Source organism: Rissa tridactyla, chromosome 4, assembly GCF_028500815.1.
Source record: "Rissa tridactyla isolate bRisTri1 chromosome 4, bRisTri1.patW.cur.20221130, whole genome shotgun sequence".
NCBI lineage: Eukaryota > Metazoa > Chordata > Aves > Charadriiformes > Laridae > Rissa > Rissa tridactyla.
The window spans coordinates 54,235,628-54,253,289 of record NC_071469.1 but is presented as its reverse complement, the minus strand read 5'-3'; the positions used below and the strand labels follow the sequence as shown (position 1 = coordinate 54,253,289).

Here is a 17,662-nt window from a genome sequence, read left to right as displayed (position 1 = left end):
CCTTTGGCTCTTCTTAGCTGAGGAAGCTGAATTACCTAAGACCCTTGGAAGGAAATATTTTTAAAAGGTCAGTAAGTACCAAAACTAGGTTTCACTTGAAGTTAGTAAGTCAGTATTCTTGCCCTCGAGAGCAACAGAGCAAAGAGTAAGAAATGGTACTCCTTACCAAATTTCTACTGCTAATGAAGAAAACGCCAAAGTCAGAATATACAGCTTACAGTCCGTGCCAGCACTGGCATTTTGCGGAGGGGAGAGGAAACGAATCTTTCATTTCCGATACAAACAAGAACTAGATTATTAACTTAAAGTTCAATTATTGTTTAAAGCAAATCACAGTTAAGGAAAAAAAAAAAAAAAGAACAATGATAATCTATCAGAGAACTGATAGCAGACTGGGCAAAATTCATGGGAACTTGCTTCAGTTCCACCCTGCTTACCAGTAATGAACGTAGAGTGGAGGAGCCCGCCTGCCCCACAGTGCAGCGGCAGCCCACAAACCCAGCTTTCCCCCATCCCAGCACTCAGGTGACTACTATTGCCTCACCTACCAGCCTTCCAGGTCTGATTTAAAGCCACACTCATGCTGGATAGACTGAAAAAAAAACAACAAAAAACCCCACAATTAGCTGTTTCGCTCATACTTGAGCCTTTTCCTTAGTGATGGCACTATTCAGGGTTCTCCTCTTTACCAGAACACACAGGAATTTAGCGACTGACAACACCAAACTTTTGTCACTTAACTGAATTTGAATCAATAGGGTAAAAAAGAAACAAACAAAACTGATAGAAAGGTTTACAATCTCACTGTCTTGTCTTTACCCCTTTCTTAAAAACAGCACTATTTTTAGTTTGATTTCCTACGTTGTTTTTTTTTTCTTTATTAGTATATTCCCCGCAGGCATGTGTGATTTCTGCCCACCCTAAGCCCTCAAGTTAGAAGTCCTAAGGTCAATATGATTATGTACAAAGTAACTCACTTTATAAAAGTTCATTAGTATCAGCAACAACAGTAATACAATAGTATTCACTAACAAGCATCCAGTATCATATAGATTTACATAGCATTCCTACCAAACAGCTACAAAACCAGGGCATTTCTATGAAGTTCTCACTATCAACACAATGGAAAATAAACATTTTTCTACACTGTTTAAAAAGAAAAAAAAAAACAAAAAAAACAACAGCATTGAGCTATTCAGTCATTCCTAGCCAAGATTTTCTTTGTGTAACAAAATACATTCTTACTCAGCATTAAATTTTCAAGTTTTTTTACATTTTTAGTACATCATTCTAGCAGGTGTTTTGGGTTTTTATTTTTTGGGCTTTTTTTTTTTTTACATGCAGTTCAGGTCTAAGTTACTATTTTAAACAGAATAGTCTGTAGATCAGATAGAAAGCTATTTGTCAAGAATGAATTGCAAAGTAAATTATCCTTCCATTGATAGCCCACAGGGCTATTTTTTGACACTTTTGAAAAAGGTTTTATTTAAACGTACACGCAGAGAGCACATATTACATTGCTGTTGTATGTAAAACCAAGCAAGCAACCCTCCACTGCCAAAGCTGGTGGTTCACATGTGAAAAGGGGAAAAAAAGGGATTAAAGAAACTCTCAAGAGGCCGTTTGCATAAGTTCATTTCTGAGAAATTAAGACGCCCAAAACTGTGCTCGTCTTCACCTAAAAAGTAAGGTTAATTCTTAGTATCAGCAGCTACAGTAAGACCCACTGTCAACTAGAATGAAAAATGGCACAAAACATGCAACTAGAAGGAAACGTGGCACAAAAGCATTAGAATACATCACATGAAGTCAGATTTCAAGATAAAGGATCTTCTTGAACTTGGCTCATAGCACTCTGAACAAACAGCAGTGCATGGATAATACTTTCAAAGTCTGAAGCCTTAAAAACAGAATTCAGAGATTTTATAGTTAGCATAATTTTGCAAAAGCCAGAGGTTACAAATTCTGTAAGTTTGTACAGAAGTTACTCTGAAGCACACAATTACTGGATTTTAAACTGCCCGACAATATTATCCAGCCTTCTTAGAGTACCTTTCCAAAGCAATTTTTTGATCCTGCCGATTAATATTTTATATAGAATATGAAATGCTGTTCTGGAACAAATCAGTCAGATGGAGCAGACACAACATTAAGACACAGCCAGATTAACGCTGGGGGAAAGTTTAGGTAGTCTAGCTTTAAGTGGGCTATTAAAAATGTACTTTAACTAACCTCCAGAAAAAAAAAAAAAAAGAAAGAAAAAGAGACAGACTCAAGACTGTCACCTAAATTGAAGTTATTTAAAAAAACCAAAACAATAAACCACCACACAAAACCCAAAAGGAACAAAACCAAAAGAAACCCACAGTTCCCTATCTAATCTTATTTTAGAACAGAAGAATGACTTTTATATATTTTGTGCTCTTTGGCAGGGAATCTATGAAATCAAAACATGTCCTGACAAATTTAACCTTTCCTGAGAAGGGTTCGTAGTCATAAACTGATTTATAATGTTATGTGGGAGACAGCAAGTCGTAACAGTTTGAAAGTCAACTACATGGAATGTACCAACAGATTTATGAAGAACGACAGCAGCAGTTATTTACATGTTCAGGGTAGTTAATTATTCTTTATGCATTAGGTTTCCCCTGTATAAATTAGAAAACTACAAAAAGTCAAAATTGGGAGAAGTCTCCATAGTCTTTTTAAAAGTTCAAGTAAAAACATCTTTGCAGCACTTTCCTTAGACAATAGCGTATTGCTCATACAAAAGGTCTCTTATCCTATAGAAGTCTTGACAGAGGCAGCCTTCCAATCCAATGCGCCCTGTTTCAGTCTGAAACAAAAGACATGTTTCAATTTATTATCTTTGCACTAATGAGAAAGTTAAGTTTCATTTAGAATATTATTTACCAAAGAGTTTAAGACATAGAACACCTACCCTGCGAACAGCCACCAGGTTGTTGCACACAAGCACTCCTCCTACAAATTCAGCCTGTATACCTTCTCGCAGAAGAACTTGCTTGAAGTCAGACAGTCTCGGCTCATTCATAAACACAGACTGATGTCCAAGAACCTTTAAATAACACATGCAATTTTAATACTTCTCCTACTTAACTTCCATTTTTCCAAAGACCTCCTTATCGTTGTGTTGGCGGCAGTGTTGCCCAGACTACAGGACTATAAATGAAAAGATTGGTTCTACTTCTGTTCACCTATTTCCAGGGTAGGAAGGCCTTAGAATTTATCTGACAAGTAAAGGAAAAGTTCCCTTCTTTGCTCACATATTGAAGACAAATAGAAAGTTGCCATTGAAGATCCCTCTTCCAAGCCATGTTATGCCAGGGACAGAGCTGCAGGAAGCTGTACTGGTGACCAGTACATACTTCTATGACCGTTGTCATGAATGTGAACAGACTTTAGAGTTGTCTCCACACTTACCTAGCGCCTAGAACAGGCTACATTTAAGACTGTGCAACAATATCTTAAAAAGCAATTCTAAGATTAGAAGGCACTGTAATCATTCAATGAAAAGATAAAATAATATCTGCTCGTATGCAAAGTATTTTAATTTAAGAGTAAAAATAAATTTACAGAAAAGATTAATGAACTCTCAAATCACTACTATAGAAGCAGACGTATGAATTTCAAAGATTTGTATCTCAAAGATATATATGGAAGTATCCTCCAAAGCATCAACGAAACATAATAAAATCTAAGAGTGACTAAGCGCCAATTAATTTCCAACTCTTCAAGTAGGAACTACAAATATGAAACATGCTAATTAAAAATCTTATCTTCATAAATAGATGGCACTGTGCGCTAGGCACTGTTAGCGGATGCAAAAGATCATCCTTGCTGAAAAGCATAAAATCTGAACAAAGAACCGCACCAGGTTTAACAAAGAGAAAACCAAGCATGAAAATCCAGTTTCAGTTAGGCTTTCATTTGAATAGGATCACAGTATCAACCTCTAAGCACTAGAAAAACACAAATGAATACAGAACTCTTCAAATAAAGAAGTCCAGGTCAGCTTAATTTCTGTACCTCATGAGGCGGCAGAGGTTCCAAAGTAGGAATGATCTCGGTCTCCTCACACATCTCCTTGTCATCATCACCAAAGAGGCTTTTCATGGCCTTCTGTTGTGCAATGACACTAGAGTCTGAAGAAGGCATATCCACTTGCATTTCTAAGTCTTCATCTTCCCTCAGCTCTCCCTCTTCCAAAATAACTCCAGTATCCACTTTGGAAACTCGCATGTCCAGAACACCATCTATCCAAGCCAACTCAGCATCCTTGGCTTTACAGAACTGAAGGGAGCTGACAAGAGAATCTTTTAACCTGACCTGGGTTGCACAAAAATAGAAGTACTATTAGTTTGATGGAAAACACAGAGAGACGTCTTACTTCAAGCTTTCAAAATCAGCAGTTTTCCTTTCGCTGTCTCTCCACATAGGTTTGATTTTGGGGAGGAAAAGGAGGTAATTGGTATCGCCAAGACAAGATGTTCTATACTTTCAAAGCATAATTTGTATAACCCTCATATCACTACTCAACTTAAAAGACAGCAGAGATCAATACTTTTAACTTGAGGTAAACTTACAGCAAGAGCAATCAATTTCTTTTAAAACATCAGAAACCTTTTTTGCAGCCAAGGAACTCCTCAGTTGGCCTTAGTAACTTCAAGGAAAGTTTCTACAGATACATTTAGATTACTGAACAGCAGTTCCAAATTTCAACTCTTCGAAACAATTAGAATTAATATTTTATTTTAAGAAGGGATGTTGTAAATATCGGATTTTAAAGTGACCAAAACATTACTTTACCCTGATTCCTCTGGGGCATTCCAGAATTTTAACCCATTAAATAAAGCCCTACTCTGAAAGGCTGTTACCCACATGAGATTGTGTGCGATCCCCATAGTGGAATCAAGGCTGTAACTGTATGAAGGACACTGCAGCTAATTATCCACCTGCAGCACAGTCCACTCAAAAGACTCTGATGCCCCACTCACATCTATTATTTTCTAATTCAGTGTCTCCAGTGTACTTCAAACAGAAAAACAAACTAAAGCTAAGCAGAAGATTGAATTTCCCTTTTTATATAAAGGTTGAAATTAAATACAAAGCAATTACAATTTTACTCAGTTAAATATTTTGTGAAAAGTTACAGTTGTGTGATTTCTTACACACTAGCAATCCATATAGCTTAAAAAAACCCCAACAAACCAAACCAAAACAACAAACCAACAAAAAACCCAACAACCAACAAACCAAAAAAAGAAAACACCACTGTTTTAAGACTGTCAGAACTGCATATCTCTAAATAATTGGAACTTTCCACTTCCTATAGGGTAACAGATTTTTCTCTCGAAAGAAGCAGAAGTGTAATTTTTACAATTCTACTGATGTTTTTCTATTAACTTTAAAAGGACAGAAGGAATAAAAGACTAATGCCTAAACTGCATGTGAGAGACTTTCCTCTAAACAACTTCAAAAGCTGAATTGGGACCATACACAGTTTTCATATACTTCACATAAGTTACCCAAGCTTTTTATTTAGAGCTTAACCATGAAGATTAAATGTAATATATTAATGCTGTGCAACACATTATCATAACCTCACATTCCAAGAACCATCACATTAACTCTTTTCTGGGGGGTAGGGGCATCCTATTTATTTATTTTTAACATTAACTTGCTCCTATCTTTACACGTTCATTCACAGGTACTATTTAGTTTTTTCTTTCCCCCTCTTTGCTCTTTAAGGCTCCCCTTTGGACTCCAAAAAGAATCCTGAACTGCAAGCAGCGTACAGTGGAACTCTAAATATAAGCATTATAAATCTATTAAGACTTGAGTAAAGCAAACTGATGTTCCCACAGACAAGAACCCTTCCTTTTGCACTAGAGGTAAAAATACACTGATCTCATGTTTAAGCTTTTAAACACAACTAACAAATTCCAGTACCTTACCTGGTAAATGTGAGTTTCACTGGTTGCATCTACAGTTTCATGCAGTTTCGGCACGTAAACTTTAATATCTTTTCCACCAAAAGCTCTGCAACATTCTGCAAGGTCCTGACTGGCCTCAGGTGGTCCATGGACAATGATCAGTTGTCTTGGTTTCATTTGGTTAATTATTTTTTTAATTGAGTCCCCATCTGATCGTCCTTCATAGTCAATGTACGTAACCCTGGCTCTAGTTTGAATTAAAACACCAAGAATACATTTTTTTAGTTTAAAAGATTAAACCTTCGAATGCTCCAAAATATTTCATTTAAAAATAGAAGACATTTTGAAATTATTCTACATCAGCAAAAGCTGTCAGCACAAGTTATATTGTGCATCAGTAAAATACAGAATTGTCAATCATCATCATGTACTGAACACTATAAATTCCCAAAATTCACTTACATGATCCACTTACACTTATCCAAAACATGATATAAGCACATTTGAATAAGTTCTTCTTTTAACAAAATATATATACATTAGAGTATCTATGCTAACATCTGATTGTATTGGGTTTTTTTTCCTCACTCTCTGACTTGTCTCCGTTAGACAGGGAACAATTAAGAGTGGAGAACTATAAGGCTCTGTACCATGCTGCCAGAAAGACTAGTAAAAAACTAACTTAGACAGCGTGGGGGCAAAACCCAAAAGCAAGTCCTTTCCCACTTTCTTAATTCCAAGCTATCCCTTTACCCAATTTGCACCATACTCATGTCTCCATTTGAGCAGAACTGACAAGAACAACAAAGCCACTCACTTAATTTCCATGGATTCTGATGCAGAAATACATTTGGTAGGAACATCTGATAAATCCTGGTCCATAGGCTCTTCTCCATTTGTCAAACCAGATTCTAATTTGCTTTTTTCTTCTTCTGTTGCTTGAAGTTCTGGAACTAGAAAATCCTCAGGTCTAAAGGATGAAATATATTTTGCTTTTAATAGTCTTACAGTAAAACCAAAGCACTACATAATATAAAAACAAACAATGCTGACTATTACTACTGATTCGTTATTGACAACAATTTTACTACACTTGCCTTCAATATTTCCATATTTGGACAGAGCTCATTTGGAAAATATCACTTTCCTATCTTAAAAAAGAACTTTGATATCTTGGGAAATACTAGCAAATGGAAGTTTTCTAGCAAGTATTCTTTATGCAAATAAGACAAGTATCGCTAGATTTTTCTACGATGAACAATGTTCTTTCCCCTCATTACAGATTTATGAAAATTATGTGTAATTTAAAGCAGAAAAAAAAAGTCATATTAAAAAAAAAAATCTTCTAAGATAAAAGTCAAAAAAAAAAAAAAGCCTGGAGTGGAAATACATCCCCAGAGGTGTGAGCACAGGTCAAGGACCAGCACTCTGCAGCTTCAGTCCTATCATAAGCTTCCTGTGAGATTTAGCACAAGTTGTCCTAACTGTTCAAAAGTACTGCAGTTGTAAGACTATACAGCGGTGCTGCAAAAGGCACAAAATTATGGTTTTTATTACTTCTATTTTTGAATTATTTCATAGCTACCACATGTTAGTATGCATTACCACCACATACTTGATAATCTCGCCATATTCATCCCATTTAATTCTTTCTTCAGGGGCTGGAAACATTGGATAAGATTTCTTTGCCTGTTTGAAGAAGCTTCCTTTCCGACTACCTTCACCTTTCATCATCAAATCATGTTTGGTCTTATGTACGGTTGGCTGATCAATATCCTCTTCAGCATCGCTCTCATCACTAGAATCAATATCTGCCCTGAAACGACATTCAAAAAATAATAGCACTTTCTTTTTCTTCTGGTTTAATATTACACAAACACACTGACTGGAAAATAACAGTTGACATATCACTGACCAAGGCCAAGGGCAGTTCATGTGTCTGAGAAAGAGCTCCCAGTCAAATGGCAGATGAAAGAGGTCTATCACACAACTGATTAAAGACAACCATTCCTGATTCCTCAGGTCTACCAGAACTAGGATCTTCATTTATCCCCATAAATGGTTGCAACAGCACAATGATCACAGAGAAATCTCAACTCTGACCGTAACAGCAGAATGCAGGAACAGCCAATATACTTACTCTTTAGACTGTTCTAGCTTCTTAGCTGCTTCTTTCTTTAGTTTCTCCTTTTCTAGGTATTCTTCAAGTTCTTTTCCTTCCAACTTGACACGTTTTCTCAACTGCAGATCAAATTAAAATTAACACTACTCTGAGCAGTTGACATGATTTTAATACTTCTCTTACATGCTGCTGACAAGTACCAAGGGCAAGTACAACTTGACTTGTATGTCACATACAAGACAAGATTATGCAAACGTGTTGCACCTTGGCGTGGCAACATCATGACAACGTTATCAACTAGTAAAGTTTACTTTAAGAGAAGAGCATTTCTGAAGGTATTAAAATAAATTTGCTTTACAAAAATTTCTTAAAACATCTTCAGGAAATACTTTTCCAATAAGTGAACACAAATACTCTGAGATGAGCAGTGTTTTTTTTAATTTCTGCGTCACTAACATCAAACCAGAAGAACCTGGCAAGTCATACTAGCAGGCAAAACAACGGTAACTTTTGTGTTCTTGTTTTCTGAAAATAAAATTAGAGTATAGGTCACTTTACAACAAAAACAAAGGAAAGTGGAGTCTAAAGATAAATATTTAAAAGCAACTTCTTGCTCATGTCTATTATTTTTACCACACCGCCAAAAAGCATTTTGTAGTTCCTAATAAGACACCTATTTTTATGTAAGTTTATCCCACAATTGGTTAAACATGCAACATACTGATTTCAGATTTCCCCTTTCCACTAGAAAGGTTTTCAGTAGTCAAAAAGCAAACTGTAAGTTTACTTTTGGTCATATTCCCCCAGATGGCCCACAGTAAAAAACTCTGAAATATACAGACAACTCACCTCAATATCTATAACTTTTTCAGAAGGATTATCAATCAGGAATCGTGCTAATGTTCCAGGCGTAGTGCGATAAGTTAAAATTATAGAGTTTTTAGAATCCTGGCACCACTGAATGAAAAGATCTCTAGAAAAACCACACTCTAAGTCAGGTTGACTGGCAAGAACAACTTTTGGACTAGACACTCGAGCCAGATCAGACAGACTGTGACATAAGGAGAGATGGCGGAACTGAAAAGGATTGTTTCTCTTGTCTTCAAAGCACCTCATCAACTTGTCACTCATCCATTCAACCTAAAATAAGTATTAAGAAAGAGTTAGCTATAAGAACACAAGTTCCACAATAACGTACAAACCTGATATGAAGAACAGGATGTAATATGCACGTGATTACATCAATACTTCTCAGCAAACGTAGAAATAATGCTGACCATAAACAACGCAGAAACAAGTACTTTAAGTCCTCTTTTTTAACAGCTATAAACTATGTATTTGTGGGAGGTGTCCCTGCCCATGGCAGGGGCTTGGAACTAGATGATCTTTAAGGTCCGTTCGAACCCGAACCATTCTATGATTCTATGCTAACGACTCTTGTGATAAAAACAGAAATGAGTACCAAGAAACATGCCCATAGCCATGACTGGACTCTGTGTTACTTAATCAAAAGAACTGAGACAAACATGCACTATAGAATAAGGACAACGCCCAGTATTTAGCCATTCTTTACTGTTAAAAAGAAATGCTTTTGCATACATGTTCCACTGCCCTCTTCATAATTGCATTTAAAAATCAAAACAAACCTGTGATTTAGAGAACTCCACTACATTGTAGCTGACGTTATTCAAAAGTGCTAGAGAGTAGACTCCTAATCCTGCGTCTTTCGTTCTCCAGATCTGATCAAGAAGTTGAGCAAGTTCCAGAACTCTGCCTGCTGTATCCACGGCTATTAATACGTTTCCATCACCTCGTAATGTCTCCAAAACATTAGCTAAGAAGAATTAACAACGAAACAAAAACCTACTTAACCTTTGAACCAAAATTAGAATGTTTATGGCTTGGTTTTTTGTTTGTTATATCACACTAGCAATCATAATCAAAAGCAAATTGAACACAGAAATAAACTAAACTTCAAAAGAGATCCAAAACCACATTTCTACCAAAATTAAAGGGAGCTGGAGTTTTCTTGGTAGCTCTGAATATCTCACTGTCTTGATGCTACATTTTTTTTCTTTTTTTTATTAAAAAAAAAAACAAAACACAACAAAGCCACTAACTAGTAAAACGGAGTTTAAAAAAAAGTGTGCTGAAGAAGGTAGTTTAAAAATCCCTTAAGAAGACACTAATTGATACCGGGAAAATACACTGTTTTCAAATACCATTAATCATTTTCAGGAAAATGTTTAACCCACAGTGTCAGTACCATCAGAAAAGCATAATTCAAAATTTTTAAAATTTTAATAAAGGTTTTAGTTTGGATGCTGATGAATTTCTCATAGAAAAACAGTTTAAATTTACAGTGGCTAATAAATCTCATTACTGCTAGTTTCAAGCCCAAACAGAATACATACTCAGGAGCTGTTCATCCCTTTGCTTCCTCCTGGGTTGTACATAAGTAGCATTAAATGAGTCTGTAATAAGCAACGAAGGCCTGCTCAACATTTCCAAGGAACATCCATTCAGATGGCTGTGGAAAAAAGGCAAAATCTCACTTTTTTGCATTTCTTTTTACAAGGAAAATATAAGACAGCTAGCTTCCGGATGTCTGTGTGTACAGAAATCAAACTACTCAGTAGCTGAATGTTTCCTGCTTCAAACTCACAAATACACAAAAACTGAGTGGAATGAAGAAACCCAGTACTAATGCTTGTTTCAAACTGGTTAATCTGAATGCAAGTGAAATCAGTGGTCTTATTAAAGCTGGAAAGGCCCTGCTACTTCCGTATCTGTTTATCATACACTAAATGATGTACACTTAACATCTAAGAAATATATATTGCTATGTCAAACTTACATCTCCCTCTTGTGGTTGAAATCAACTGCATAAACAATTTCTTCCTCTCCATCCTTGACAATCTTCCAAATTGTGCCTCCTATCATGTGGCCAGCTGGCAATGGTGTGATTGACAAACCGTGTCCTTTGCCTACAAAAGTTTTCAGTATTTTAGGTATATTACATGTATTAAAATCCATTACTCTGAAAAAAAGATAGTAGTTTTAAACAACTGCACACCAAAATTATTACTGGGAAAAAAGTCAAATGAAGTATGAAAAGTCAGTAACACATCTGTCCTTCCCATTTAACCAGTAATTTGGAAATTTTTTGCAATTCACTTAAATTTTGCCCCCAGAAAAAAGAAACTAAAGCGAAGATCACTTCTTCCTTCCACCTCCCACCGGTTTTCAGAGGCGCTGCAGAGCTTACAGCTTTAGCAATAACTAAAACATGCATTATCTACTTTGATGCATCCATCACGTCTTTTTGAATCACTTCCGTTAAATATGAAAAAAGCAGCGTGTTTTCAAAAAGTTTTAAGATGTAAAAGTTGGCAGCACAGACACAGCCTTGCTACAAATATCTTGAAAAAGGGCCAGCAGCCTCTCAAGGATGGCATTCCATTTCTGTTTTCCAAATTACGGGGCAAGTATTTTGGCAGATTCGGGAACTGGCAGATGCTGCATCTCAGAAGCAAGCTGCTGGTGGTCAGCTTGTACGTGTCTTTGTTTAAGAACAGGGCTTCCGTTTCATTCTGATCTTTAAATTCAACACGAGTGAAAAGCTGCTGGTTCTCCAGATGCCAGAGTTCCTAGCAATAAGCTACACTGAGTATCATTCAGAGTCAGTGAAGACATCATTAAATCATCCACACGCCGTAACTTAATCTCTGCAACCTACTGATTCTGTAGAAAGCCTTCCTTTGAGTTACTGGTTAGTGAAGGGTTCTGCGGTGTCCACCACCAGGCACGAGCAAATGATTTTGAGACACATGAGCAAATTCCAAGTTACAAAAAAACACAAAAGAGAAACAAACGTCTAAATATGCTTTGTCGTGACCCCCTCCTCAGTGAGTGGAAATTCTATCCATTTCCACATACAATTACTGAGGCAAACGTTCAGCTGATATAGACTGACACTGGGCTACTGAATTCAGCCCTGCAAAATGTACATTTCGAAACCTACTCCCTTTAAAAAAAAGTTACTTTAACTTGTAATGACTCTGTTGCCTTTCACTAAAAGTCACTTATTGAAACTTGGTGACAACTTTACCTTTTAAGTTCACAATCTGAGAAAACTTCAGCTGTTGTATCTTATCAAAGGCTGCATCTACATCATCCAATGTAAAGAGTGTGAAATCTTCGGTATTATGGCGGGACTGAAACAAATAAGAAGTATAGAGCATTCAAGAACCGGAGCAGTCTACCATATCAAAGACATTGTGTATGAAAGTATCAACTTAAATATACCTGGTAGAGATCATACATAAACATCTGTCCCATTTTATATACAGGAATAGTTGCATAAATGGCACAATTCAACCCCATTTTTCCAACTGCATATGGAAGAGCACCAAGGTGTAGAGGGTCAGGGTGAGAAAGAAGAACAGCATCAACCTGGTGTACATGTCTACAAAAAGAGGGATAGCAGAAGTCAGTGAAAAGAGTTCTGTATGGTGTTATATACTCCTTATTATGGCTTTTTTGAGAATATATACCCAGTCCGAATGCCAAACAGGAAAACTTAAATACTTCTACGTTTAAAACAAAGTTTTTAAAATAATAATTAAAAGTTATACATATTTCCAAATGTTTAAGTACTTAAAAATGCAGATGACTTATGAAAACATAATTTCAAGGTCTGGAAGACGTAAGTTTTCTATCAAATTCTTGATTAGAAAGACCTTAATACATACTTGGACGCCAGAAAGTACATTAAATGAGAGGCCAAAAATATTGTCAGTGCAGACGTGCTACAAATTATTTATACATCTAAAAACCTAAAACAGACCACAACTTTTCTTCTGATAAGAAAGACCAAGTAACAGGACCAAAAACACAACAATCCTTAAACTGGTATGGGTCAAATCAACATGTATTGCTACAAAAACAGAAAAGGTCGAATACATCATGTAAGAAAAGTGGCACATAAATTTCTGGGGGTTTATTCATTTTAAAAACAGAAGATTTTTTTCTTGCAAAGTGTTACACAAACTAAGAACACAGACTAAAAACTTATTATCTATCATAACTGAAAAACTTGAGGGTGTGAAACATACGCAACAAATGAAAATACAAATTGGGCTGAAAGCTTTTTGTTCCCTCACATCGTAACGAGAGCACACACATTCTTCTTGATGGCTATTATTAAAAAGATGATTTTTATCTAATTGCTTCTCAGATAAGACACTCAAAAAATTTTATAAATTATCTTTAGTACATAATAAACCTCAATTAAAAGACTTCAAACATGACATGTCTGTCAATGCTAAAAAAGTGAATCTATAAAAACAGCATCACAAAGCTTAGTTTCTTTCAGGAATTTACATGTTTCAACCCTGTAATCAATGCTTGCATCAGCAAAGCTCCTTGCTGTGAACCTGCAGAAGTTCAGTACTAAAGTCTAGGCAGGTTTATTTCTTTGCAGGGCTGGGACAACTAACAGAAGCCGTTTTCCTGACTGACAAATCTATTCAACCTGAAACAAGAGGCATGAGTTGAATCACTTTGTATTCAGCCTACACACACTAAGGATTCTCTCATTTAAGACTTAGTTAATCATTCCAAATTAGTTTAGAGCCAAGGTCAGTCTCCCATAAACTCTGCTCTGTTTCATGTTTATGAAAAAAACAAAACATCCAAGCCAAAACAAACACACAGCAGTTTGAGAATTACAGTTAACAGAGGTAACTCATTAGACTTACAAGAAAACAACCAGTTTTTACTGGAAATATTTCAGCAGCATCATTCCCTTCACATAAAACATACTTTAAACAACAAAAAAAGAACAATTTTGGATTTAACATCACCATACACATATCATTGCATGGTAGTTTGAAAACTTTCAGAAAAGGACAAGACCTAGTAAAAAAAAAGAAGTGTATGAACTGAACTACTTACTTCCTCAGGGAATCAATAATATCCATAGAAAAGTTTTCATCCCAGCCACAGTCCAAAAGAAAACGAAATTCATCTACTTGCAAGAGATAGCAAAGGGCAGATTCCTCCTGCACCCCTGAAAGCGTAGTCAACTTGATAATCGACGTCATTTTGCTCTCCAAGCGTTTAATCTCCAAAAGAACTAATCTGGATGGAGGAAGAAAATGTTTCATTGACTAATGCAAAGGAAAAGTCTATTTATTTTGATCTAACTTCATGCGTTTCTAAGAATACGCAGGTAACAGTTGTGAATACTGTTCAATACAGCTACTGCGTATTAATTAAGTCTCGGATATTAATTTTTGATCGATGTAGGTCTTTTGTTATTGGAAAGGTTGTGGTTGTTTTTTTTTTACAATAAAGTAGAAGGTATCACGCGGAGCAGCGCAGTTAACAGCAGCCCCAGGGCCGGACGGGGACACCCGGACATGGCGCGCCCGGGGCCGCCCCTCAGGCCTGGCGGCTGCCCGGCGCGTGGGAGCGCACAGCACCGGGCGGGTCGGGGGCTCTGCAGGGATGGCCCCGCCGGGCCCCACCACCGAGACAGCGGCCGGCCCTGATGGGGTGCTCCTCGCCGGCCGGGCCCGGCCCCGGCCCCTTCCACAACCGAGAGGAAGAAGAGGAAGGGAAGGGAGGACTCGGCTCGGCGCGCCCGGGACCAGCCCGCCGCGCTGCCCCCCGAGCTGCCGCCACTACCTGCCTCGAGGCCTCCCTCAGGGCCGGCGGGGAGCGCGACCACCGGCTCCACCCGGCGCGGCGCCCTCCGCCATCTTGGGGAGGCGGGGAGAGGGAGGTGGGAGGGTGAAAGGGCAACGGGCGGCACCACCGCCGGGCCGCCGGGGGGGAGCACCCGCCTCCCCCGCCTCCTGTGGGTTCTCCCGGCCTGCTGGTGCCGCCCCCTGCCCTTGGTGCGGCCGCTGCGCAAGGCCCGGCGGCGGCGAGGAGCGGTAACGGGGGGAGGAAGCAGGAAAGGGGGGAGGCTCTGCCGTGGTACCGGCCTTCACCGGGAGCTCGGCGGGCACGGGCGGGTCCCTAGGCGGGCCGGGGGCAGCGTTTCTCCGCGCCCAGCGGAGCCGGGAGGCCGGCGGGGCCCTGCCGTGGGTCAGCACCGTGAGCGCCGGCCCGAGCCCTGGGCAGCAGCCTGGGTGGCCGAGGGCACCCCTGGGTGACCTGGGGTGTCCCTAGGCGGGCACCCATGGGTGACGTGGGATGTCCCTATGGGTGGCCATGGGGGCACCCCTGAATGGCCTGTACTGGCCATGGGGGCACCCATGGGTGGTGTGGGGCATCCCTGGATGACTCACGAGTGACACGGGGTGGCCCTGGGTGACGTGGGACATCCCTAATGCACTCATGGGTGACACAGAGTGTCTGTGGAGCACCGGTGGCAGGTGATGTGCGGTGGCCTTGGGCGACCCACAGGTGATATGCAGTGGCTGTGGGACACCAATGGGTGACACATGGGGTGGCCACAGGTCACCCACAGGTGAAACAGGGTGGCTGTGAGGCACCCATGGGTGATACCATTGGAGTTACTTTAATGGGTAAATAACTCCAGAACATTTAAACAGAGCTGTTTTGCCAGAGATGTTGTAAGAGATGTCATATTTCTCTCCTGTTTGGGATAAACCCCAATTTCCCAGGGCTGGGAGTTGGTGAGGGATATTTCTGGGAGACCTATGCATGGATTTGAGAGCCACAGGTCTCTGGAAGCTCACCGCGTCCTGCAGGACGGGTCCGATGGCCCTCCTGTTCGTTAGGCTGCTGTTGCATCTGAGCAGGATTAGAAATACTGGGCGTGCAGCAGTTCCTGTGTGCAGATCTCTCGGGATTTATCAGATTTTAACTCTGCTCTGTCCCGCTGTTCTCTCTAGCAGCCATGGTGAACTTCGCCCAAGCTGTGCGGGACCACTGGGTCCACATCCTCGTTCCCTTGGGATTCGTGATTGGATGCTACTTGGACAGGATGAACGATGAGAAGCTGTCTGCCTTCAGGAACAAGAGCCAGCTGTACCGGAGGTCAGCTTCACCCTGCCTCTAGGGGATACCCCGTTGTTTTGCAAAGTGCTTCTCTGCTCTTTTTGAGTCTTAAGTATGAAAAATAAAAAATTGTTGATGCTGTCAAAATATTAAAGGGAAAACAGCCCAAAAGACTTCCAGCCAGTGTTGCTGAAGGGTTGAGGTCACCAATGTCCCCTGACAGCTGGGGCTTTGGAAGCTGCCTCTGCAAGCTCGTTCTGCATCCTGCAACGCGGGAAAACATCCTTTCATCTCTAAAACTTCAGCAGGAAACACAAGGCTTGAATTTTAATTTTCAACTTTTCAGTGGCTTATAGCAAACTTTTAAAATGATCAAAGCACTTTTTAACTAAATACTTTTATAAATTTGTGTCATTTAAAAATAATAACCAAGTTTTTGAAAATTAACATTTATGTTGGCAGCTGCTCTTATCTTCACTGGAGCTGCAATTACACATTTGGGGGGACTTCTCGGGGAGAGTTTAGATGACATAATGCATTACCTCATCTGTGTCAGGTCTAATTCTTTATTAGACCATGGGGCTAACGAAACAGCAGGAAAAAAAATCATGCTGCACAGCACGACTAACTAGTAGTAGCTTGTTCAGACGACTCAATCCATTGAAGCTTGGAAAAAAAAAGAAAGACAGAAAGATTTTTAGCTGACAACGATTGCAAGGAAAGTTAAATTTATGCATAACTCTAAGGTACTCTAGAGTAATTAATTGCATTTATTAGTAATTATTCTAAAAAGATTATCCTAATTTTAATCTTTCCTCCATTTTTTTCATTTCCACACAGAGAGCTGAAGCCTGGTGAAGAAGTTACATGGAAATAAAGGCTGCTGATGAGATGGAAAGTATTTTCGTTTGATTCATCGTCTTATCTCACATGTTGGAAGAATGGGATTATGGGGTTTATCTTGAGAGAATACGTAAAGCTACAGAAAAGGACACCTGCAATCCATCAGGGCTGGCTTAATTTCCAATCTTACTTTTCAGAAGATGTAATTACATGACTAATAGGCGTCCAGGAATTACATTAGTCCACAAGCGTTGAGAAACTCCTGTCCCCAGATGTCATGCTCTGGAGGGGGGGAGAAACAGCTGTGTAATAAAGAAAAACTATGCAAAAATCATTGATGTTGTTCTTGATCTGTAGGGTGTGGAATTCATGTATTTATAGCTAATTGATGAACTAGCCTTCAAAGGAACACATCACATAGACGCAGAACCTGTCTGACAGCAATTTGGGTTGTAACTGAATCTGAACAAGTGTCCCAGGGTGTCACTGGGTGCCAGTGCCCCACGGCCAGGCAGAGCCCCGATTGCAATGTCCTGTCTGTCCCTGGGCCAGTGCATGCTTTGGGGAGACAGCTATGGGGCTGTGGGGTAGTTTGGGGGAGCTATGGGGCACTGTGGGGTGCTTTCAGGGGGCTACGGGGTGCTGCTGTGCAGTTACGGGGTTGGGCAGTATGGTGAGTCTATAGAGGTGCTGTGGGGCAATTTCAGGGGGATATAAGGCACCGTTGGGATCTGTGGGGCAGTTTGGGGGACCGTGGGGCAATGTT

The 17,662-nt window shown here is 39.4% G+C and overlaps 2 protein-coding genes across 5 annotated transcripts; one reads left to right on the top strand and one right to left on the bottom strand.

The window, feature by feature from the left end:
- Positions 1 to 957: 957 nt before the first annotated feature.
- On the bottom strand, positions 958 to 15,949 carry CPSF2 (cleavage and polyadenylation specific factor 2). Of its 4 annotated transcripts, none has more exons than XM_054198462.1 (15): positions 15,792 to 15,949; positions 14,035 to 14,220; positions 12,385 to 12,544; positions 12,188 to 12,293; positions 10,934 to 11,063; positions 10,491 to 10,606; positions 9,723 to 9,910; positions 8,926 to 9,216; positions 8,095 to 8,195; positions 7,570 to 7,770; positions 6,772 to 6,924; positions 5,976 to 6,201; positions 4,048 to 4,347; positions 2,942 to 3,076; positions 958 to 2,836 (listed from the first exon to the last, which is right to left on the bottom strand). In XM_054198462.1, the coding sequence occupies exons 2-15, from the start codon at positions 14,181 to 14,183 to the stop codon at positions 2,744 to 2,746; spliced, it is 2,349 nt and encodes a 782-aa protein (XP_054054437.1). In that variant the 5' UTR covers positions 14,184 to 14,220; positions 15,792 to 15,949; the 3' UTR covers positions 958 to 2,743. The 4 variants fall into 4 exon arrangements, with proteins under 4 accessions (XP_054054437.1, XP_054054435.1, XP_054054436.1 ...); XM_054198460.1 differs by lacking the exon at positions 15,792 to 15,949 and adding an exon at positions 14,770 to 14,852; XM_054198461.1 differs by lacking the exon at positions 15,792 to 15,949 and adding an exon at positions 14,774 to 14,852.
- A 3-nt stretch (positions 15,950 to 15,952) lies between these two features.
- NDUFB1 (NADH:ubiquinone oxidoreductase subunit B1) lies at positions 15,953 to 17,230 on the top strand. Its single transcript, XM_054198466.1, has 2 exons — positions 15,953 to 16,092; positions 16,894 to 17,230. The coding sequence occupies exons 1-2, from the start codon at positions 15,953 to 15,955 to the stop codon at positions 16,928 to 16,930; spliced, it is 177 nt and encodes a 58-aa protein (XP_054054441.1). The 3' UTR covers positions 16,931 to 17,230.
- Positions 17,231 to 17,662: the final 432 nt, after the last annotated feature.

What these genes read in the sequence shown, in the direction of transcription:
- CPSF2 (XM_054198458.1), bottom strand. Translation starts at nt 14,246, where the DNA reads ATGAAACATTTTCTTCCTCCATCCAGATTAGTTCTTTTGGAGATTAAA. An exon ending in ATTATTGATTCCCTGAGGAA is followed by an intron (nt 12,545 to 14,034) that starts GTAAGTAGTTCA and finishes CTCTTTTTGTAG; the next exon opens with ACATGTACACCAGGTTGATG. An exon ending in AAAAAGTTATAGATATTGAG is followed by an intron (nt 8,196 to 8,925) that starts GTGAGTTGTCTG and finishes TTTGATCTGCAG; the next exon opens with TTGAGAAAACGTGTCAAGTT.
- NDUFB1 (XM_054198466.1), top strand. Translation starts at nt 15,953, where the DNA reads ATGGTGAACTTCGCCCAAGCTGTGCGGGACCACTGGGTCCACATCCTC. An exon ending in AAGAGCCAGCTGTACCGGAG is followed by an intron (nt 16,093 to 16,893) that starts GTCAGCTTCACC and finishes ATTTCCACACAG; the next exon opens with AGAGCTGAAGCCTGGTGAAG.